Consider the following 24,569-nt stretch of genomic DNA (forward strand, 5'->3'; position numbering starts at 1 on the left):
AAGCACCATTTAGTAGGATACTTACTGTGCTTCCAACGCAAAGTCATTAATACAGAACAAAATTAGTTTTATTTGGCATAAACTGTTTATGCAGAGACCTGATCTAGAGCACCCATGACAAGCTTCAAGTTCCTTTTGTCATTCAGACAAAGTTCCCGTTGTCCTCAGCAGGGACTGGGCTAGGTTTTGCAATTAACTTAAGTATTACAAATTTTTTGACCATAGTCGGTGTCACACTTGTAAATGGGGAGGGATGCATCCAAATCTGTTTGCTGCCACCAGTGTTGATACATAAGCAAAGAATATCAGTACATTCAGGAAGGGCTTAGGGTGAGCGAGGTTATTAACAGGTGCTGTAAATGATCCTAAGTCACTGTAAGTGGTTGAGAAGCCAGACTCAATGTTTTAATATAAAAGAGTGTAGCTGCTGCCCGGGCTGCGTGTGCCTCAGCCCCCTCTAGTGGATGCTCTGCTTTGAGGATAGGGCAGGAGGGCTGCCATGCCTTACCTGCCGAGGTAGCTACCTGAGCTCCACACCCAGGCATAGCTGGGATGAGCCACACTGCTGCCAGCTACACATGACTTAGGTCAGTTTAAATAGAAAAACTCAGGTTTACCTAAGGTTTATGTTAGTGATACAGCGTAAATTTCTTGCTCTTTCTCTCTCCGTGAACTTTTTAAAGAGTTAAATCACACCCTTTTATCAAGTTGATACAGTCTAGCTGAGCACTCAGGTTTTGAAGGAGAACACTTATGTCCTAGACTTCAAGGAGTAGCAGGTCTCCTGCCAATCTCTTCCTGAATCTGGGTGTCTGTCACATCCCCGTCACACAGAAAACAGTTTAGAGGACCAATACCAGACCTCAACCCAAAATCGTAGCCCAGCAGTAACTGCACAGGGAGCACACAGAGGGTCGCCAGGCAGCACAGCTGTAAAAGAAACCTTACCAGGTATGTGAGACTTGGGGCTAAGGTCTGAATCAGATTCAATCATGACTAGAGCTCTGCATGGGACAGTAGGCTTTGGTGCCAAGTGCTGGGTAGCCTGTGGCCGGAGCAACAGACAAGGCAGTAAAAGGGAAACTTCTCCTGTGTCAACCAGTACCAGACTCCTGAAATAAGCAACAGAAGAGAACGACAGGACTAGAAATCATGTAGCCCAGTGTATTTACTGGGGTAAATCCCAAACTCTGTTCTAGCATCTTCTCCTTTACCTGCTAACCCTGCAACTGCACTTTTTTTGTGTTGGGGTTTTTGGGGGGGGTTTTGTTTGTTTGCTTGTTTTTAAAACAGCCCCTTTGAATCAATGCTTGTTTTTAAGAAGTACAATCTCAGGGGCTCTGCTCTTGGGAATGCGGTCCAGGCAGAGTGAGTAAATTCAGCTTTTTATGGCTTATTTCTGTACGCACTTACAGAATCACTAATCATGCAGGCATTTTCCTTTGCCCTACAGCCATTCTGAGCGAGCTGCTGCAGAGGGAGAACCGGGTCCTTCACTTCTGGACCCTGAAGAAGCGGAGATTAGATCAGTGCCAACAATACGTTGTCTTTGAGCGCAGTGCCAAGCAGGTAGTGTAAAAACCCCACTTTGTCTTTCTGTCCTGGCAGTGTGTAAATATTTCCTGTATCTGCGTAATGCCTCTGTGTGGGGTTCCTGTTGCAATCTCAAGTTGTACTTTGAAACTGTAACTTTTGAAAACATGGCAAATGTAGATTTTTAAAACAATTTAAGAAAATTCCAAAACCCAACAACAAAACTCAGTATTTTTGCCAGGCCAGATTAATTTCTGGATTTGTTCATTTGTTTGAAAATAAATATAAGAGCAAACTTGTTTTATTGAGCTATTACTGAATGACAAAACTGCTTTCCCTGCGTGCAGATTTATCTGTATATAAGTAGAATTCCCTGCACTCCTCTTTCTCCTAGGAAACATACAGCACCTTTTGTATCCTCTCCCACCTGCTTTGATTACTGTATTGTCTTTATGTGTTCCTAGAAGGTTTAGTATACACATTATTAAGTCCCAATGGATTTGATGTCCTTTATTTGGCACATTTTTTTTTTGTCAGAGGATTAGTTCTTGAAATACAAAGACTGTTTGTTTTGGTTTTCCTTTGGTTGTTTTTGACATTCACAGGCCTTAGACTGGATCCAAGAAACAGGCGAATATTACCTCTCTACTCACAACTCCACAGGGGAATCAGCAGAAGAAACTCAGGAACTCCTGAAGGAATATGGGGAATTCAGAGTACCTGCCAAGGTAAACAGTGACTTTAATCTAATTATGCCATCTGCCTTAGTTTATGTTTATGATCCTGTTTCAATGCCTTAAATCTCTGTAATAATATTCTCTTGATTTTTGGATTTTCCTCCTGACATTCCTAGCCCAGAAAACAAAGGTCTTTTGAGAACCGTGATCTTTCATTTTTAGCAAGACATAGGCACAAAAAGAAGGTTTTCTCCCCCTTGGTCTGTACTGATTGTGGAGCATTTTTGTTCTGATCAGAAGGAAGAGAAAGTCCATTTGCATACACAGCTCACAGCAACCTGATGAGACATACCCTAATTCCATCCTCAAACAATCATACAAGAATGGTATAGAGTAACTAATTGATCTGAATATATCCAAGGTCATCCTGGATTCCCTGTGTCTTTCTTCTGTCATTACAATCACAATTTGTTTCATTAATTCCAGCTGGGTTGATCACAGATGAGCATTTATCTCATTAGAAATAATCTGCTGATCCCAACAATATACTTTAAATAAATGGGTTTGTAAACTCCGGGGTGAACACTTTTTAATACAAAGCTGTATTACCAAGAAGCTATTAATTTATATGGAGCAATTCTGAGAAATCTGGTGGGGTTTACAGAGGAATGGTGATTGGATCTGCTTCAGACAAATTAATTCAAACCATAGGTAATTCACAGACAGTGAATCCACAGGGGTATTAAGAGTCACTGATAAGGATCTAAATTGCAAAATCAGACTGCAGCAAGACCATGGCTTTGGTATTATGTAGCTTCATTTCACTGTGTCCTGAAATTGATCTCCTGTAATCCTTAAATTCCTCATTAGGCTGTCCATGCTTGCATGGGTTTGATTCACAGGCTTTGTGGTGTTCTTATCCCCTTCCTTTTCGCTTAGCTTGCATGTTTGTGAAAATGGGAGATAACTAACAGTGGATGGAAGTTAATTTAGTCAGACAGGACCCATACACCATTCCTTTAACAGTAGTTCTGGCCTCTAACCACCCATAATCAGTCCGCCTGAAATCATGTTCCAGTTTATAATTTAATTTTGATCAGAATAATCCCGATTCATCCTGAAGCTTCCAAACTATGTCTACTCTTGATTTAGCCTAGGATTGAGTTTTATACCTTGGTCCTTATTGACCATTACTAGCTGTTCCTTACACTGATGCATCTAGTCTCGCTCCCTAGGGCTCTAGTAAATCACTTTCCTGCTGCTGACCTAGAATATTTTCACTGCCGCGTGCAATCTGGTAAATGCACGTCACTCCCAGACTAATGTTATTCTCAAATTAAGCTGTAACTGAAAGCCTTCCTGATCCCAGTAACTTTCTGGCCAAACCAATTGTTTGGAAAGCAAAAACACCAGTAGCTTTTGGGAATGAAACACCCTTTAAATATAACAGGAAGTCAGATTTTTCCTTCTCCATACCTAGCCTTGCTTAAGTACTCAATTAATTTGTTAAAATGACCTCTGATTCAGCTGTTAATTTATTTTGCTGGTGAAATTTCTTGAATTTAGTTTTGTGTTTGAAATCTGCTAGGTGTTTTCTGGTCTGACATGCATTTGTCCATTTGTGGCCAGATTGCTGATAATGTCAAGTAGCTGACAGCATGTCTTGCTTCAGGCAGAGTGGAAAGTTCTCCCCATCTCTGAAAAGCAGCTTGCCAGTACCTCTGGGGATACAACTGATTCTCCTTTTTGCTTTTGAGGATTAACATGTGCATTACAGCTGGAGTGCAGTCTGTACAGTTGATATCTCAGTTTTTATAAGCATTTTGTACTTGAGTTGGCTCAAACACAGGGTCCAGGCACCTTCAGTTCCTGGGATAGATTTGGAATCTAAGCTAAAACTTGTGCCAGATTTGCACAAAGTTCCTCAACATGGAAAACCATAGTGACTAAGGGGCAGTCAGAGCCCAAGTGGAATAGAAAAGACCTCTGGAGGGTTTGGGGGCTCAATGTATGCTTTGGAGTTCAGGCATCTTTTAGTTTGTAATGCCCTACTGATGGAGGATTTTATAGTAGACCAGGAATTTGGATTTAAATTCTGTTTGTTTCTGAAACAGAGTAGTAGTGACTCACTCTCACTTCCTGGACTGATATGTGATGTATTAATGACATGCCTACACAGGTCTGCAGAACCACCTAGGTATAGATCCAGAGTAACTTGGTGTATTTTATGAGGTGTGATTTTTTTAAATCCTGTCTTCTGCTCCAAGGCTCACAAAAAATAAGTTTTTGGTTATGGGAAGGAGGCATGTCTAACTTGCAACATGTTTTCCTTATGTGTGTGTGTGGTTTCAAAAACTTGACGTTTTCTATCTCCTGCAGCTTCATTAGTGTCCTTATAAAAATGCCATTCCTTTCATGTTTTACTGGGCAAAGTTTAAAGCATCTGATTCTGTATAAGATGAAGTACAGGCACTCTTTAATGATGTATAAAAAATTGCGAGCTGCTTCTGACTGCTGTGTAAATTAAAAGCAAAGGAAATAATAATAATGCAACATAACTAAGGACCATATTTTGGGCAGCAAACAAAGGAGAAAGTGAAGCTCCTCATCCAGCTGGCTGACAGCTTTGTAGAAAAAGGACATATACACGCCACCGAAATTAGGAAGTGGGTCACCACCGTTGACAAACGCTACCGTGACTTCTCTCTCAGGATGGGGAAATACCGCTACTCCCTGGAAAAAGCCCTTGGAATCAATACAGAGGTACTGTAAGTCCATGTCCGGCTGGGGTTTTACACCAAAGCTGAAAGTCAGAGAGGGAAGTGAAAGCTATGCTATGAATGCTGCAGGTTATCATGTGTCCATTAGAAACACTTAAAACCCAGCCAACCTAACTAGCCAAGCTCAGAACTGTTTCTGAAGAGAAAAAGTGTTTTTTTTGTGGCAGATCAGTGATAGGAGGAGACAGATGAAGATCGGAAAGACTTTCTAAACAAACGTTTGCACCATTCTCCAGGAGACCATACAGCTACTAAGAAGGAGGGGGAAACACATTATTTGAATAAAAGTCTGTGTTAATTTTAGCATAAGCCTTAAATCCTGCTCCCACACCATTATTTTGAATCAAACTCAGGCTTTGACTGTAAGTTTCTATTCTCTCATCCTTTAACTAACCAAAAAATTGACCCCCAACCTCATTTCTGAGCTCTTTTAGGTGAAATAGAGCAACACAAGAGAAACAAAAATTAGAACCTCCTGCTATTCCCTGGCCACAGTATTAAAGGGGAGTGCCAGAAGCAGAAACACTTAAAAACCTTTCAGTCAACCATCCTTCGAAATTAAGTATCAAAGAAAGAGGAATAAATTCCCTCACACCCTCGGATACCTTAAATGTACTGTTCCTTGTAGGGTCTCTGGTTTACTCAAAGTTACTAACCATGGTCTGGAAAGGTATTTCCATGGCAGAAGGCCATTGGAAATTGGGATTGTCTCTGCATAGTGCTCTACTTTATCAGACTGTTTATGAAGTCTCATACTAGGCAACTAATTTATATGTGAAGGAGTAAGGTAAAATTTAGACGTTTGTCATCAATACCTGTTCCTAGGTAGGAGTAACAGAGAAGACCATAATAAATCTCATAGTCGGTGTTTTTTTAAGATTTCTCTCTCACCTTCTTACCTTCTCCCTTCTCACTGTAGTTCTTCTAAATCTCTTTGAATTTCCTTCTTTCTGACATTGGTATCTTCATCTTACTTTTGTCCCTTCTTATCCATTCGATCTCATGAACATGCTGCATTTTGCACAACAGTAGGATTACAATGAATTTAAAATCTGTACTGTCATTTTTTCTAGGATAACAAGGACCTAGAACTAGATATTATTCCAGCAAGTCTTTCAGACCGGGAGGTAAAGCTGCGAGATGCAAATCATGAAGTCAATGAAGAAAAAAGGAAGTCTGCCAGAAAGAAAGAGTAAGTCCCCAAATGCTCACAGTCTGCCATGACACGTTATCTAAGAGTGATTCTATGATATTTGCATGACCAGAACTGACTGACAGTCCTATAACTCCTTCCAGCTGCAGAGCTGTTGAGATAAGTCTACAGATGTAGGGCAGAAGTTGTGACTTGTAGGCTAGAGAATTTCAGAATATACAGGTTGAATTTCTTTTGGTTTTAATCAGAAGCGACTTTTGGAAAGGGAAAGGAGTGAGTCAAGCACTTCGATTATACTCTGATGTCATGGAGATACTCATTGTCATGATTTCTTTCTGGCTGTATGTGAAAAGTAAAATGAAGAGGAAAAAATGAAAAACATCTTCATATGTCTAGGTATTATCTAAACTCCAATGACATCCAGAGGAGTTAATTGGGTTTCAGTGACAGAAGAGTTCACTTGAAGTTTAGGTTCAAATTTCAGTGGGTGTAGAACTGAGAGAACTGGAAATATTTCATACTAGAGGAAATATATGGAGAGTGCTTGTTGCACTTAAATCTAGAAACAGTCTAATTTCACAGTATTTTGTCTTAATTTTTGTGTGAGAATATTCTAGAAAGCATTTGTATGTATGATCCTTCTCAGCCCTCTGAAATTGTCACTACGGTGCATAACCTTGATAAGAAACTATTTCTACTTTATGGAACAGTGGTTACACTTGGTCTGCCTGTGGCACATTTTCAAAACACTGGGCATTTCAACTTTGAGGTTCCCAGCCTCAGGCACTACAGATGTGGTTGTTGGGCTTCCCAGCAGTCTGGATTTTCTCTGGTTGGATACCAAGCTGTTGAAGCCTCTTCAAAGTAGTGGTGTCTCCCAAATCTATCTGTATTGCCACTGAAGATCAAGTTTCAGGGTGACTTACTGCTGACTATTAGTGAAGATGCAAGTGGTGTTGGTGAATCTCAAGTCCTTACTCCCCAGAAAAAAAATTTCTGAGAATCAGTTGACTGTTAAGGATGGGCATGTAGATAGTAAATCACAACTGAGGGTTGCAGAAATACAACTTTATAGAATTTTATGCAGAAAAGATATTTAGCAAATTATCCTACAAGAGACTAGAGTGTGAAGTGGTATTTCGTTCATGGAGCTGAAAGGTGCGAAGTAAGGCAGCTGAAGGTTTAGAGTGGAAGTACGCTGATTCGTTAAGACAACAGAAGGATGTTTTGTTTTCTGTTCATTGTACAAATGCCTATAATGTCCAAAACACCTTATTTTTTCCAGATTCATTATGGCTGAGCTGCTTCAGACAGAAAAAGCTTATGTCAGGGACTTACATGAATGTTTAGAGGTAAGTTATGGCCCAGGAAGTCTCCAGTATTTCCAGGAAGGACGTGGTATCCTTTGCGGTGGTGATGTTCTCTGTACTGCAAAGGCTGACCTTAACAAGAGTCTGTGTGAGGGTACCACCGTCGCTGGCTATCCGCAGAGCTATGTCCTGCTGGTGGTGGGAGCTGGGTGGGCAGCAGAGGGAGCTTGTCTCCCACTGGCAGAACCGTGCCCGGTGCTCCCCACACTTGGCTGTAAATGTCTGCACCTCCAGAGACACCCGAGTGTGCCTTTATGTACAAAGCTGCGCTCACCCCTGCAGAGTGAGAGCAATGTCCTGGGACTCAGTAAAGAGCAATGTATTTGGACATTGCCCTAAAATTTGTTGGTTTCTAGTCTTTTTTGAATCATGGAGCATTTTCTTAAGAATTCAAATCTATTCCTTTGGATCACCTCGTGCTAGAGAAAGAGCTGGATTTGCACTGTCGAATACCTTGCCTAGCTCTACAGCAGGGTGTTCCTGAAGGGGACTGTGATATTCAGGGCAACAAGCAGAGTGTATCTCAGTGAAATCTGTCAGCTTTCACATTCCTGCAGTTTGAAAGAGATTTTTATGTATCTTACGCTACTGAAGTGGCAAATCCAGTTTATCTGTCAACTGTTTCTGCTGCAGTTTTTGTACACCATCAGTTGGACAGCAAAGACAGGTGGTGTTGGCATGTTTCTGCTTTTTCCTCAGACAACTTCTACGTGTCAGCACTTTGAATTTCTCTGGAGAGCTTTCTGTGACACTGGAACATTTAAATTTTTTTTTTAGCTTGTTTTTTTAATCTCAAGGTACATAGTTCCCTTGTCAGCCTGTGCCTTTGGCAATAAAACAGGGAGATCTATTCTTTTTCACTGCATTTATTCACAAAGCTAAGAATTGCTTGTGTCTTCCAGACTTACCTTTGGGAAATGACAAGTGGAGTAGAAGAAATACCCGCTGGGATCCTTAATAAAGAACACATCATCTTTGGCAATATTCAGGAGATATATGACTTTCATAACAAGTAGGTTTTCCTAACAGTTCTGTTAATATTTACTGACTAAGGAAACCAAAGGCATGTGTATACCTATACATCTATGTGGTGTCTGCAGTGAACGCCTACAGTACAAAGCACACAGGAGTGTAAAGTAATTGATCCAGATTTGCAAAATAATGTTTGATTCCTTGTTTTGTTTCTTTTACAAAAATGAATTGCATCACATACACATAAATATGGTCCAGCAGAGGCTGCCATATGCATGCTTTTGTGCAATCAGCTTCCAAGCATATCAGGATAGCAGATTTGAACTACATATTACATTAAAAAGGCCTCTAAGTAACAGATGAATCGACTTCCAGCCCACAAGAATTGCCCTGTCATATGGGTAAATATTCTTCTCCCATTTGAAACTATGCTACCCAATTGCCTTCCCACTTCCCCTCTCTTTGTGGTGCTATATTTTCTTTTTAAGTGACCCTGACTGATGCCATCTGATTACTCTCCTTTTTGACTCTCCCTTGCTCCTAGCTACCACCCCTTCAACCCTCCATCATGCCCCTCAGGTCCCTGCTGCTGTCATTTCTCCTTTCTCTGACCCATCCTCCTCCAGCCTGCTGCTTCTGCATAATCCTTTTCCCACTAAAACTTCTAGCAACGCTAAAATAAATTGCCCCCACCTCACGTCCACCAGCATCCTCCACTATCTTCTCCTTTGGCTGGTGACGTTAAGGCATCCCCCAGCCTGATTCAGGGCTGGGGAAACAGCACATTCAGTTGCTTCACCTTCTGCAACTTCTGTTTCACATTCCTCTTCCCACCCAGGCATTGTACAGGGCTCTATCTGCAAACAGAGATGTCACTCATACGAGGTGTTGGGAGAGAGTTGATTACAAAATCTGTATTTTGGGAGTTTACTACTTATCTATGAGGTGTCAAGCTTGTTTAAATTGTTGTCCTTTTTCCAGTGTGACGAGTTTGGTGATGGAAAGCTGGCAGCTTTGGGCTTCTCTTTTTGCTCTTCATCTGAACCACTGCACAAGATCTTTTTGAAGATTCACAATCTGGTTCTTGAATATCGCTTTGCAGTTCTGAATACACTGACCCCCTCCTAGGGATTGCTACCTTTTCCTTTCTAGTGGAGCTGGGCATGACTGTGCTCAAAAACCAAAGCATACGTTGGCAAGGACACACTTCTTCCACTGGCAGGACACTTGATTATCCTCGTAATCAAGATACAAGTATTGATCATTAGCACTGATTAACTCATTGGTCATTCTGCTTCTCCTGGGTATTTGACTGTAACTAATTATGTCGGTGTCTTCTTTTTTCAGCATTTTTCTAAAAGAACTGGAGAAATACGAACAACTGCCTGAGGATGTGGGCCACTGCTTCGTCACCTGGGTAATGAGGCTTCTTCTTTTCATTATTTATTAAATTAATTCCTCCAGCACAGACAGAAACAAGCTGGGAATTGGTGCAAGGGTTACATCCTTAGTGATAAATGAGACTAGGAGCTAATCTGGAATTACGATTGCTTTGTCCTTCACCTCTCCCAGGGTGAAAGGTTCCCTCCCTTAACTCTTCTCCTGAGCAGTGGTGTGAAGGCTTTCCAGAGCCTCTCTCCATGTCCTGCACTGACCAGCACAGCTTTTACCTCTGCTGGTTCCTGTTTAACAGGACTTTGTCAAATCAAATCTGTATTTGGGGGTGACATTCATTTCTTTGCGAAGGGCCCTGGGAGGACAGACATTTAAAATCTTAATATACCTTCCCTAGAGAATTTTAGTCATGCTATGAGACCTCTACAAAGGTGTGAAGAACATATTTTATTAACATTTTTCTTCAGAAATTAGTGTCAAATTGCTGAGCCGCTGTGCTCCCTGATTCCATTACCCAGTGCCAGGATAATTTCCAACAGGACTTTGAAATCTTGATGCTAAGAGCCTTCATGGGTGTAGGAGGCTCCAGGAATTGGCTACAGTAACTTATCTGTATGAAAGCTGCTCTCTTTTCAAAATATTTACCAGGCAAGTCAGCCATCTTCATGTTTTCTCTGATGGTTTTATTCATATTTCAAAGCTAGGAATTAGTATTTTGAAAGTCATTATGGAAAATTTTCACTTACCAAAAAAATGAGCATGTTTGGATGATTTCAAATGGGCTTTTAATTTAAAAACATGACACAAATATTTATGAAATGGATTCAGAAATATTGTTTACAAAGAAGAGGTTACATATTTATGAAAGATGGACACATTTACGTATCATTCTGTGCAAAATCTTCACGGTACTTTTAAGATACTACCACACCATCTCAGCAATAGTACATGTCCAGAGCTGTGTGTATGGTTACAGACACACATACAAAGCTGCCTGCCCAATTGCAGGGTCCTCTTATTTAGAAACCTGGTATAAAAAATGCAATAGTAATAAAAGGAGGCCATCCTCCTCTTCTGTTTGCCTGCCTCTCCCTGAGACCAGAGTTCAGTAATACGAAACTGCTCTAAGGCAGAAGTGCACAGATGCTTTTAATTTCCTCTTAAAAATAAATAAATTAAGAATTGAAATGCAAAACACTCCTAGCACAACATAAAGTTTGAGCCATTAAAGTCTGAACCAAGGTAGGAAAGGCAAGTTTGGGCCAGGTATCACAAATCTGAGTCAGTCTCAAGTCAAAAATGTTGGCTCCAGCCAGTTTAAGCTAGGTGAGTCTCTTGCCCAGAGTTTCTACACTGGCTATATCTGCAAGTAGGTGAGAGAGCCAACACTTCATGACTGGGTTTTGAGACCTGCAGACGTTTGGATACAATCTGTGTAACATCATTAGAGCTCTTAGAAATTATTTTATAGCTGGGTTAAAGTTTTAGGCCTTCCCTCTGTGACACTTGTTAAAGAAAGCCTCCCATAGCTGTTACATGGTGCACCTCATTCCCTTCAGAACTTCTCAGGTAAGGTATGAACTGTCTATAAGTCTTCTGTTTTTAATTTGCAGTTCTTATGTTGTTTTGAGAGGTGGGGATTTATCACCTCTATTTGTCCTGGTGAGCCTTAATGAAAGACTGTGCGAGCAGAGAAACAGCTTATCTTGCTTTTCCCTTGATGTTTGTTTTTCACAGGCAGATAAATTTCAGATGTATGTCACCTACTGCAAAAACAAGCCTGACTCCAGCCAGCTCATCCTGGAACATGCAGGGACTTTCTTTGACGTAAGCAGCCATTGCCATTTTCCTTCAGCACACATAGTGCAGCTGAAACACTCCTCTTTACATCTGAGCAATGGGTTCCTTTTTGTGCTTTGGCGTTTGGGTTTTTCATTCCACTGCAGGTATCACATGCTGTGAAAACTGATAGACTGTGGTGTGATGTGTGATCTTCATCAGTGTCGCAAGTCATTTTTAATGGAGACACACATTCTTATGGGAAACTTTGTGCATTTTTCAGACCCAGTCCTTTCTAAAGATCTGGTTTAGATGTACTCTCTACTTCTGGGTTTAGTGGTAAAATGAAAAGCAGATCCCATTATATTTTATGACCTGAAATCCCTAAGTCCAAAATAAGATCCTGTCCTCCTGTTCTGCAAATTTTACCCACCCTATTAAACATTTGCTCCATCATGCTAGTAAGGGACTCCATTGACTGCAGTTAGACTATTTCCCTTATAAGTGCTACACCTGGTGGTAAACATTTGCAGACTCCAATCCCAGTTTTGTAGGCTGAGAAAAATCTTTAAAGTTTTTGAGTACTTTTAAACTAAGCTTTCCCTCCGATTTTTGGAACCTCATCCATTTTGCCATGCTTGTCTGCTAGCTTATAGCTTTAATTAGTTACCTTTCTGAAAAAATGCTAAGACCTCTTTTCCAAAGCATTGAAAATCTTTTTACAAACGTAACCGCTCAGCAGGATCCAAGCTGTGATGTGGTTGGCAGCTGACATGAATCAACTCCTCTGGGTTTTCTGTGTGCCAATGGTTGTAGCATTTCAATTAAACTCAACACTGAAAGATCTCACATGAGCCAGAAGAAAAGCGATGAACACCTTTTGCCTTGTTTTTTGCCTTGTTACCAAATGGTCTAAAAGTAGAATTGAACTGAAAGGGATTTTCCAGGAGGTGGCGCTTGAGCCTGTTGAATGGTTTGTACTGGTCGGTGACTCGTGGAGAGTTTGAGCCGCCTTAGGTGTCTATCAGTGTTGTTCGCACAGGTTAAAAGCGTTTCCTCTCCTAAGCTTTTCCACTTGAGCTCCGTGTATGGGCTGGAAACCTGCCTGATGTTGCTTAATAGTGAATATTCATGTGTCAGCATCTGCTGTTTTGCAAGGGGAGATGTTTTCCTTCCATTGGTGGGAGTTGTGCTGGGCTACCCGGTGATGCCTGTGCAAAAAGAGAAAGCCGGCTGTCTCCCCCAAGAAATCCCCTAAAAGTCACTCGATCTGAGTGACTAAGGTAGTGCGAAATACCTGTAGATCCTTCTTATCTTGATCTTGGAGTTGCAGTGGTTAAGTGACAGGACAGGGGACTGTCTGGCCTGAGGAATACAGAGGAAATGGCAGGTTCTTTTCTTCCAGGCAGAACCTGGAATTTCCCAAAACACCCTGATGATGAGAGTGAGTTATCTAGACTAACACCCCTTAGTAAGAAGCCTGCTTGAAGACCACAAGTGTACAACCCCTCAAATTGCATAAACCATCATAGAAAGCCACCTTTGAGATGAAAACAAGCAGTCCCAGTAATCTGTCTGAACCCTTCAAGTCCATGGAAAATTTGCAGCTGTAGCGATCATTACAAGGGTCAGCTAATTAGGAGAAGGAGCAAAGATAAGTGACGTATCTCGTTTGAAACTGTGAAGAGAATTACTAGCAATGCTATCATAGCTGGGATGTTCTAAGGACATGAGTGAAGCCGTATATGTAGAGAAAAGCAGTTTCTTTTCTTAGACCAGTTGATGCAGGTAGAAAATTATGCAGAAACTCTCAGTTGTGAAACTTGCATCATTTATCCTATAGCATTAGTCTAATAAAGGATAAAGAGTGCTATCTTCCCTCCCTACAGATCTTGCTTTGCTTATAAAATTCAGAAGTTGTTGGTATGGTTATATTAGCTGGAAATTGCACAGAGAATGGAACTAATGTGCTTACTCTTTCATAACTGCAGTAGACTCATTAATTTGGTTCTTTCACTTTTTGTATCTGTCTTGTTCATCATCTGAAAGTATTACTACATTACTTAAAGCTGTGTTCTTCATTCCAGTAGTTTCAAAGATAAATGACGCCTACCATTTTTAGCAATTTTTAATATTCGTAATAACATATACTTCAGGCTAGCAAGATATATTTTTGATTACCAACATGTGTTAGCACTCAGCTTCAGCTGGTGGAAATCAGCATATTATTGAGGTGATGGAGCTAATTTTAATGTCTGTTATTTAAGCAAGATTTGGTCCTCAGGGAACAGAGTTTGGTTCAGTCATCTATATGCTTCTGCTAGTTCGATATTTTTTTTTTTTTTCCTTTAAATCTTGGAAAAGATCAGTTTGTTATATTCAAGAAGCCACAGGGCACCTTTAACTTGCATGACCAGCATTTACAGAGTGGAACATAGTAAAGCTCATTGACTTTGGTAGTATTGCAGAGCATTGGATTTCTGCATGGATGATGGTTCTTGGATAGTTTCTCCGCTGAGTGGGAGTGTCCCTCAGAAAATGAGCAGAGGCGCAAGCAGGGTCTCAGTTTCTCCTTAGTAATATTTTTTCTGAAATTGCTCACCAAAGATTTGTGTCATGCATTACAAAACCTAAACATTTCATGAGAGTTTTAGTGCTGAATTGGTCTACTCAGCAAGCCATGGGTCTGTACACCCAGTTCAGGATGCAGTTTGTCCTCCTACTAGACAACTGTACACAATTAGATGACTTATCTTAATTTGTGAATCTCTTTAGACATTTGATACAAAATCTGGGCACTTTATCACTGCTTCGCGGTAAATTCAGCAATTCTTATGGTATGAAATTGTATTTAAGTATTCCTGTCTCCATGTTGTCCATCCAAGAGCCTCTGAAGGTCCTGTGCTGCCCTACGCAGAGGATATTTTTGGTGTTTGTCTGGGATTCTGTCATTGCATGTAAGACTACACATTGATACAGTTCTGAGGCTCATCTGGTTTGCAACACACAACTGCCAGCACATGGTGCCTGTCAGGTACCTTCATTTCTTCCAGGCCCTTGGGATACTTTTCCACCCAAGGAATAACTGAAGTTGTGTCTAATGGTGAGCCATGGTGCACTATAATGTGAGCCAAGCTTGCTTTAAACAAGAAGCAGGGCAAAGTAGAGAGCACAGAGCCCTGTGGCTAGCCTGCTTCTGAAACCAGCCAGCTGCTTCAAAGCTAGCTCAGATGTCTCTGTGCTTCATGTTACTTAGAGGTGTGTGAGAAATGTCTGCACTACTGTGCTCTACGCCGCACAGACCTCTCCAATTTCCATCTCCATCCACAGTAAGTCCAGACCTCTCCAGCAGTTACAAAGCCAGCCCAAGACACACTCCAGCAGGCTGCCATCTTACTCTAACACTTCAGGGACCAGAGGGAGGAGCTGCAGAGAGAATGTCCCTTTCCAGCAGTGTACTTGTCTCATTGCCATGTAGCAGTGCTATTGCTTCCCTGCTGCAGGTTCCCATGCAGCAGGGACAGCTGTCACTCCACCAACCCACTCTGTCTCCACACAGTCTGACCAGGAGCATCCTGGCAGAGCAAGGAATGCCCGAAGAGGAGGCACCTTGCTGGGAGCATGCACTGCTATTCAGAGAGCTGGGAGGAAGGAATAGCACTAAATTCATTACTTGGATCCTACAAAAACAAGTGTACTTAGCCAGGTCCAGGAAATTCACAGACGTGGCTGAGGTCTTGCTGGCTCCTGCAGTTACTAATTGAGTCCCAGCCATGTGCTCTGCAGACACTGTCCCTGTTTGGAGCCAGCCATGACTCAGCTACATGCAAACTCCATTAACCCCCACACAGAGCCCTTTCCCTTTTGGGTCTTGTTCATGGCACCAGAGATACTTTTTTTCCTAAAACAAACTTGCCTAGTACCAAAAAAAAAACCAAAAAAAAAACCCCCAAAAAAACCTGTTGGCACATTGTGTGAAAAATGGCTATTTTTGCATCCCAGCATAAAGATAAATACTGGAGCTAAAAAACCCAGTAACCTCCCTAGTACTTAGCAGAAAATCAGACTGTATACAGAAAGAAAATCTCTGTTCTTGGCAGCTCTTCCCCCTTCATCTTCTGTAACTTCTTCCCTTTACAGCCTCAAATTTACCCTCTAGTAGCTGGAGATAAGTTCCATTCCCCCTCCCCATCTGCTCCCTTAGGAACCAAGGATTTTGTGATGGCCAGGAGCAAGGGGAGGCATGCGCAGGGCCTGGCAGAGACAGAAGGAATTCCAACCTGTTCTATTTCAACAGAGAATCTGCCCCTGTAGGGCATGAGTTTGAAGTCTTTTAGATGGTTAAATATGTGCATTAGGGTCCTGTAGGATTTGCAGGAGCTCCTAACTCCCACTGGAGCCAGTTGGAGGGAGGGAGCTGGGCCCTTTGCAAACCTCACCAGGTGCCTATCTGCAATGTCTCCAGAAGTTCATGAGCACATCACACTGATCAGCACAGACATTTTGGCTGAGATGCAGGTGACAAACCAGAAGTATTCAGTGCTGTAAAAGGTATCATAAGGGTATCTCTCCTGGCCCCCAGCTGCCACCTCAGAATAGCACAGGTCTGTCAGCACTGTGTCAGACCTGTTACTCCCATGTGGATATTTCAGCTACCCCAGGGCTCTCAAATGGTACTAGATGCTTATGTTTAGACAGCTAAATCACACCCTACGCGTGCAATTTAATTTAATGTCACTCCATTTTAATTGACTGTTAAGACTCTGCTTTCAGCCTTCATAGCTAGGAGAAACCAGTTGACATGACAGATAAGTCATATTTAAATCAAAGCCTGTGTAGTTTACTCAACATAGCCTTAGCTTTACTTGCTTAGGGCCCCTGCAGTTTAAGTGGCCTTAGGGGGACTCTGCAGTTTATTGCCAGCCTCTCTGAAACCACAGTTATTTGCATGTGAGCTTAAAGAGAGTTAAAAAAACTAAACAAAGAAATGCAGAGATCCAGAGCTAAAATTAGTTATGGGTGGTTCTGTCTGGCAGGGGGTTGATGTTTTTCCATGACTGACTGCTGGTTTTATCTCTTCTAGGAAATTCAGCAAAGACATGGTCTGGCCAACTCTATCTCTTCTTATTTAATCAAGCCTGTCCAGAGGATCACAAAATATCAACTCCTACTGAAGGTACCTTAGTGAGCTGCCCAAATCAGCTCATGCAGAGCAGTTCACAAGTGTAATGAGTTAACTTATTCTTAAGGGAGCTGCTTCATCACCTGTTCATGACCTGTAAGCAGCTGCTGCTCAGCCGCTACTCCTACTTCCCAGGCCTGAGCATGGCAACAAAGTGTGAAATCAGGTTAGGTGTTTTAAAGCAAAATACAGAAAGAAAAAAACCAAACAGTAAAAAACTGATCACCTGTTTTGACTGGGGTTTTTTGTATCCAAGTGTATTTAACCCTCAAAAGCGAGAACTGGGAAAGGGAAATTGAAGGGATGACAGAACTGTTTACTTTCCTTCTTGTTAAGCTTGTGACATGTAATATTTTGATTAAAGGCTTCTATGACAGCAGTAATGAACTTTGGGAAATTTCACTGACTCTTGACTGGGACTCTTTCACTGGCATTAGATTCTGTTTGGGAGCTAACATGTTTGTGTTTGAAAAACAGGGAAAAGCTTCATATACAAAGCAAGAACTTCCAAGTGAAACAGTAACATTTCCCATTAAAAAAACCCCTTAGTTGGTTTGTTGTAAATTGTCTACAGACTTTTGCAGTATCTTGTGAGTAGGTGAATTTTAGATCTAACTTAACCAGCCACTGTTCACTTCAAACCTAGTAAACCAGAGAAGAAAAAATACATGGGGGATAAGGGAAGAGACAGATTCTGACTTTGAAAAGCTAGGACCAAATATGATACTTGCATCTCTTTAAAGCTTCCTGTATATATACCAAAAGAGTGATATGCTGTACTTGGAAGATACTTACTGAGTACATTCAATGTGTTGACAAATCTGTGCTTTGTACCACTTTTCTGAAACAACACACAGGGTTTACCATAGTCTTATGAGTGCTGTGGGACAGCGAGCCTGCACTGCACAAACCGCCTGCTAATGGGAAGGCTAAAACACCCCTGCAGTCATCACCCCTTTGGTCTCCTCCTCAGGTGAATCTTTCCTGAAGGGACCTCCCTGCCCTGGGCACAGCACACTGCCAGCCCTGCCTGCACTGCAGTACTCACCAGCACTGCTGGATCAGGCAGGGGTCCTGCAACCCGGCTGGCACATCTGGACTGACTTATGACTGCAGCATGGGCATAAATCCCCAGAAATTCTCTGAGTGCAGAGTCTCACTCAAGAGCACCTTATGTTGTCTTGCTTTATCCACAGTGTGTTTTGATGCAGTTCAGCTTTCTCCTGCCATTGTTAGCGAAGCAGTTGCAACTTTGTGCTCTACTTGCCAAGAAAACCAATCTGAGATAAAGCCAGCATGTTGGTCAGAGTTTGTTTATAGGTGTTCTGCATTGCTTCTTAGGAACTGCTAACCTGCTGTGAGGAGGGCAAAGGGGAACTCAAAGATGGTCTGGAAGTGATGCTCAGTGTCCCAAAGAAGGCCAACGATGCAATGCACGTCAGCATGCTGGAAGGTAGCAGATGGGCAGGTGGCTGGGGCAGGGGAGGGACCCGGCCATAAATGAAGCCTTCTTGTAACTTGTGTAGAAAGTTAGTACAGGTTGACTGTAGCAATGCTGTTAATTGATCATAATTTTCAGGCACTTCCTAGCTCCTTTCTGATATTTCTCCAAAAGTCTTGGAAGAATAAAGCTGGCTAGGAAGTTTTGGGGTTTTATTTATTTATATCTTATGTGTGCGTATATATGTATTTATATGTGTATTTATATGCGTATATATATGTACATACACGTGTGTGTATATATGTATACATATAAAATGTATATATATATTTGGTTAAAACATTCTTACTTAATGAAACAAAAAAAACCCTCCTGAAACAGTATCAGTTTAGCTGCTGGCAGCCGTAACGATTATTGGATGAAAACATTTCTAAATACTGTCTCAACATTTCAAAAGAAAAAGTTCTGGTTTTCTGAGTCAAAACAGCTTGTGTTTCAAAATGTTAGTGTAATTATCCCAAAGATTAAAGAAAAGAAAAAAGTATCAGTAAAAAGTATTTCAAAATTACAGAAAAAAAAATATTTTGATTGCCCCAAAGTTAAGTCTTTTATTGGCTTTTTGACGTGTGGAGTATTTCTAAAATTTAAAAATTTTATTCTGGACAAAGATGCTTTATTGTCTCTCAAACATTTTCTTGGCCTGGGAAAATCATTTCCAGCCTGGCTTGGGTCAGAACCAGGAAACAAGAAGAGTACTAAAACAGGCAAGAAAAAGGAAATGGTGCCAATAGCTAAGCAGCACATTAAGATCAGGTGATTAGAATTGCAGTGGGGCAAACTGACCCAGCATAGGTAGAAACACTATAAAGATGGTTTTAACCAGATGGTGTCTGGTGAAAAGCAAGGTTTCTCAAAGTAACGCCTGGATAATCTGTCCCCATGAGATGACCAGCACCACGCAATAATAAAGAAGCAGGGATGACTTTGTTAGGGTAGACAAGCACTTGGACGGTTGTCTTCTGAATAAAACTATTCCTGAATATTTGGAACAGGGACCAGGGCTGCTTGCTGCTCTCCCAGGGCTATCTGGCATGAGCTATAGCAGGTTGTGCTGGTGGAGGAGCAGTCCCCAGCTCTGGAGAGAAGTGTGACCCATAAGCAGCTGAGAGAGCAGCTGCTGAGACAGCAGCTTGGAGGGCACCTTGCACTAGGGACTCCCTTTTTCCCTCAAGCCTCTTAGTTATGGGGAGGGAGTCCTGTGATCCTCAGCCATGTGAAGGTTTTTGACATGCAGCTTGGAAGATGAGAAACTCCCCCTGGAAAGCTTGTTTCAGACACCATACCAATTCGCTCTCATAGATGTAGCTGCCCCGTGCCACTGCTGTGGACTCACAAGCCCTTGAAGGTTGGGTTAGCATGCTTGAAGGCATCATGGTATGATGGGGCATTTCCAGCCACCGCACGTTATGTTTCTCTGAATTTGCGTTGACGTGCATAAGATTCCTTGCATTGCAGTTCTGTGTACAGTAACCGCCACTGAAACCTTTGTAATATTTATTTTTAAGTAATTACTACTGCACTTAGCAGCAGTCTCATTTAGCACATATGATGTATTTGCCTCTGGTGAAATAATTATATCATTGCAGAAAGAAAAAAAAAAAGAAAAATATTTTCACTGGGGCAATGGATGCCCACTAATGTCCTTTCAGAATATGCATAAAAAAAAGAGAAAGGCCCTTTTATTTCAATTCCTTACTGCTCTGGTGTTTCTGGGCATTACTGGTCCCAAGAACAAATACAAGCCAACGTGTTTTGTGGTTTTAGGGTTTGATGAGAACCTGGACGTCCAGGGAGAGCTGATTCTTCAGGATTCCTTCCAAGTGTGGGATCCCAAGTCTCTCATTCGGAAAGGCCGTGAGAGGCATTTGTTTCTCTTTGAAATCTCTTTGGTGTTTAGCAAAGAGATCAAAGATTCTTCAGGACACACAAAATATGTTTACAAGAACAAGTTACTGGTAGGTGTGGCTGCAAAGAAAATATTCTGGATGTTGTGTTTCTTGTAGGTAGAGGTGGAGTTTGGGGGATGGCTCACATGTCCCCATGCTGAGTTGGGGATACTCATGCCACCTGGAAGGGCTGGCTCTGGGCCCTGTGGGGCTCACCTGGAAGCCAAGCTCACAGTGAGTCTGGAGAGGTTTAAGATAGTGAGATGTGAAGGGTGGGTGGGAAATGCAAGGAGTATCACTCAAGCAATTCACTCTCCAGCCATCCCCTGCTGGTTTTCTGTTTCTGTTACCTGTGTGTAGCAAAGCAGAGACAAGATCTCACTCCCCTATCTATCCCTGCCTCCCCACTTCTCCCTACAACTGTAAAGTTTTCTGGACTCATGAGGCTTCACATATATGAAATCTCTCATCATCTCTCCTCCACACTAGACCTCAGAACTGGGAGTGACTGAACATGTTGAAGGAGATCCCTGTAAATTTGCTTTGTGGTCTGGACGAACACCATCCTCAGACAATAAAACAGTGCTGAAAGTAAGTCTTTTCTGCTTGTTTTCTTTGCCTTTAGAGCTGCTAGTTCAGGCCTTGGGAGCACTAAATGAAAGGTCAGTTTCTTCCCTCCTTGTATTCGCATGGCTTCCATGTCTGTCAGCGGGGTCGTGCCTGCATCAAGAGCAATTCAGCTGTAAGGCCTCAGTATGACTCAAGACAGTGCAGTTGTGCAGCCTTGCTGAAATTGCATCTCCTCTTGCAGCCTGGGTTGAGTAGCTGCACACTGACACAGGGCATGTCTCAGGGTGTTTGGATGGGAGGTGTAATTCTCTTAGTCCTTTGCCACTGGGCTTATCGACAATCAACCTGTTCCTCAAACCTCCAGAGCTGACAGCCATTTCTGTCAAGTGAGCTTCTAACCAAGAATTCATGTTATAGTTATTTTGTCTGAGGAAATCCCAGCTGTGCACTGATAACCTATTTCTGCTCTACAGAGCATGCTGTATTGCTAGCACTAAATATATTTATCCAGAGCTTAGCTGCTTTGTTATTGCTTGCCAAGTAGGTCTGGTAAAAATACCCTCAGTTCTCCTGGGGTTACCAGGTACTCCAGCAGCTAAAACAGTACAGCAGAGAGGAGAAACAGTTAATCATGCATTTTCATCAGCCAACCACGATTCTTCTACATAGGAGGTGACATGCTGGGAATATGATAAAGTGTCTGTCTTTCTGCCTTGTGGAACTTTAGGCATCCAGTATTGAAACAAAACAGGAATGGATCAAAAATATCCGGGAAGTCATTCAAGAAAGGATTATCCATCTGAAAGGAGCTCTGAAAGAGCCAATTCAGCTCCCCAAGACACCAGCAAAGCAGCGAAACAACAGTAGAAGGTAACCTCAGTCATTCCATACAACGTGAAATCACTAGCTTTTTCTTGACCAACAGCAGTGTAGTGTCTGTGGGCTTTTTACTGGATTCGCTTACTTTTTCTTACTATAGTCAAAAGCAGTTTTCATCATCCTTGCTTTTTATATATTGTCTTGGCAAAAGTAGCTAGAAAGCTTTTCTATGATATACATACAAAGGTCTTTTATTTTAGTACTCTAAAGTATAAGAGAGAAATGAACAGTAAAAATTCTTCAGAGTTCAAGGTTATGTTTCTTTCCCAAAGTAGAATTTACTTCTTCACATTTGAGTATTAACAGATTTTTTTTTTTTTCCCCTGTTTGGCATTTTGAATTGTTTGACAATGAAAATCACAGCTGGTCATGACAATATATTACTACAGTGGAGAATCTGTGTTTCATCATCAAATACAAACTCATTTCAGCCTGCGAAGTAATACTAAATTTTTTTGTCAACTTCTTTGAATCCTGGATTAAATAGAAATTATCAAAAAGGAGTTGTTCTTTTGCTGTCATGCTGTCATTCCCAAAAGCCACCTGTAATTTGAGCATATCCATTTCCTCATCAAGTTTTATCACTCTCTTACTTCAGGCTGTATTAGAGGCATCCAAAGCATGAGTTACAAAGGTCACCCCGGAGACCTGTAGCAAGGCAGAGAACCAGACATTTCTTCCTGGGGACATGCACCAATACAAGACTTTTCTAGTACAGAACGGGGATCTTAATTTTATTTTTCTTTCTCCTTAAATATGTACTTTGTATTATTTAAATGTTTATTTTGAAAGACCGGGAAAAATTTAGGAGAATTATATCTATACAGCAAATGGGAAGAAAATACCTTCTGTTAGAAGACTCATAGAGGTAGACTTGTAGAGCTCTACACTGTCTTTATGTTTGTTTGGATATCATTTTTATGGCTTAGTATTAAATTCCTGAAGATGTGGTTGCTGTTAGACAAGAGAAATACCCCTTCCTTCAGCGTCACGTGTAGCCTGGGCTTGAATGGTTTTGGTTAAGGCAGAAATCTAATTGAAGGAAAATTTCTGCCTGACACCCTCATTACAGAGCTATTTCTGAACACCAGAGTCTTCTATGCTGTAAATATGCAGGCAATGGCCATCCTGTTTCCAGCAACAAACGTTGTGATTATGTGCTAATCCCAACCCTATGGCTGAGGGTGACATCATTTTAAATTGCAAGCTACATAGCAACGTGGGCTGCATCGGTGAGGTAATTTTAGCACAAAGCCAACTCTGGCACGCTGACTTGGCACTTCTCAAATCCACCTATAAAGTTGTGCACATACCAAGGTGGTGTGTAAGTAAGCATCGTTGTTTCCCTATTATGTCTTTTGCAGAGATGGAGTAGATGATGCAGACAGCCAAGGAGATGGCAGCAGTCAACCTGACACCATTTCCATTGCATCCAGGACATCACAGAACACAGTGGACAGTGATAAGGTAGGACTGAAATGTGAAAATACACTGCAGCTAATCGCCCCCAGAAAAATGTAAGTGAAGAGCAGAATAGAAGGCAAAATAAAGCAACCTGTCTTCTCCTGAGTGAGTCGAAACTTGTATTCCCCTATGCTAGGCTATTAAAATGCAGTCTGCTTCTAGGTGCTCGTCAGTACTGCTGTTTTACATGGTAATCTCTCTGTTGCTGCAGCTTCTTTGTGGTTAATACACAGAGGTTGAATTGGCTCTGAAGAAACACAGCCCACAGCAACCTTTTATTCCATAGTAGAACTTGCCCTGTGGGAGCCAGCTTCTGAATCAGCAAACAGTTGGTTATGTGCCATATTTGCCCTCTGAGCTAAAATCAGTAGTTTGTTGGAGGGAATACAGGTGCTTACACACCAATTAATACAGCAAAATTGGGATCCTGGCTGGTATCTTGAGAGCCTGGGAGACCTACCCTTTCCAGAGACTGTGATTCTGGACCCCTCTCCTCACGGACATATGGTGGAGCATATGGATGGCCCCGAGACGCACTAGATTCTGTTGGAATGCTGCACACTGTCGGCACGTACGTACTTGTCATTTTACTTATCAGATGATCTGAGTCCAGATTCCCAACTCCACTAGGATGCCTGACTTGAATTTGTCACCCTGATACCTCCAACTGCGGTCTTCCGCTGAATTAGCAGTTGGTGGTAGGGGTAAATGGGCTGTTAGTAATAATTTACCTTAGCTACGCTGATGGGGTTTGTCATATCCACTGAGAGAATGTCCATATTCTCTTCATGTGTTGGTTTGAAATCATGTGTAACTTGCAAAAGGATGAATTCTGCAGTACCATTATGGATTTATCTGTTTGTCAAGGCTTTAATTATGCTGCCACTTACACAAGCAAGGTAGAAGGGTGTCTTCACAAAATCAGAGTTCAAGTTTATGGTTGTAAAGTTCACAAGTAAGGTTCACTGAAGACGTTATTTTGAAAGCTGGACTCAGAAATAGGAGTTAATTGCAAATAAATTACCTTTGTAAGACCACCTGTTGTATTTATCTTAAAGGCATGTTCCCATGCTTTTGCTTTTTTGACCAATAATGTGCATTAGAAAAGTACTAATCCTCACAATCCAAAGGCCACTGTAATGTATGCAAATGCTTTGCCCGATGTCGAAGAATTGTCATCTTATGTCTTCAATCCACATGGACTTGCCCTGCTTTTCCATGTTTTTCACATTTATCATTCCTGAGAAAGGTCCTGACTTAGTAGAGTACTTGAGCTCATGATTAATTTTAAGCATTCACATAAGCTTTGCTCGTTTGCTCCCAGCCCATTGACTCAGTTGCATGAATTATGGTAGACGGGCAAGGTCTAGGTAAGATGCTCCATATTGCATGCTGTAGCTGCATACAAGATCTATAGCGCCAACAGCA

General features: G+C 41.6%; 1 protein-coding gene across 5 annotated transcripts in view; it reads left to right on the forward strand.

Moving 5' to 3' along the window:
- The window catches only part of KALRN (kalirin RhoGEF kinase), a 523,968-nt gene that overhangs the window by 360,124 nt on the left and 139,275 nt on the right, over positions 1-24,569 (forward strand). For all 5 annotated transcript variants that reach the window (XM_050900356.1, XM_050900357.1, XM_050900358.1 and 2 more), the window contains exons 21-34: positions 1,454-1,569; positions 2,139-2,261; positions 4,791-4,973; positions 6,064-6,182; positions 7,429-7,495; positions 8,416-8,525; positions 9,833-9,902; positions 11,618-11,707; positions 16,743-16,835; positions 18,183-18,294; positions 20,107-20,297; positions 20,718-20,819; positions 21,526-21,668; positions 23,042-23,144. In XM_050900356.1, the coding sequence (XP_050756313.1) occupies positions 1,454-1,569; positions 2,139-2,261; positions 4,791-4,973; positions 6,064-6,182; positions 7,429-7,495; positions 8,416-8,525; positions 9,833-9,902; positions 11,618-11,707; positions 16,743-16,835; positions 18,183-18,294; positions 20,107-20,297; positions 20,718-20,819; positions 21,526-21,668; positions 23,042-23,144 (1,622 nt within the window). The remainder of the gene's footprint in view (positions 1-1,453; positions 1,570-2,138; positions 2,262-4,790; positions 4,974-6,063; positions 6,183-7,428; positions 7,496-8,415; positions 8,526-9,832; positions 9,903-11,617; positions 11,708-16,742; positions 16,836-18,182; positions 18,295-20,106; positions 20,298-20,717; positions 20,820-21,525; positions 21,669-23,041; positions 23,145-24,569) is intronic.

This window comes from Gymnogyps californianus, chromosome 7, assembly GCF_018139145.2.
Source record: "Gymnogyps californianus isolate 813 chromosome 7, ASM1813914v2, whole genome shotgun sequence".
NCBI lineage: Eukaryota > Metazoa > Chordata > Aves > Accipitriformes > Cathartidae > Gymnogyps > Gymnogyps californianus.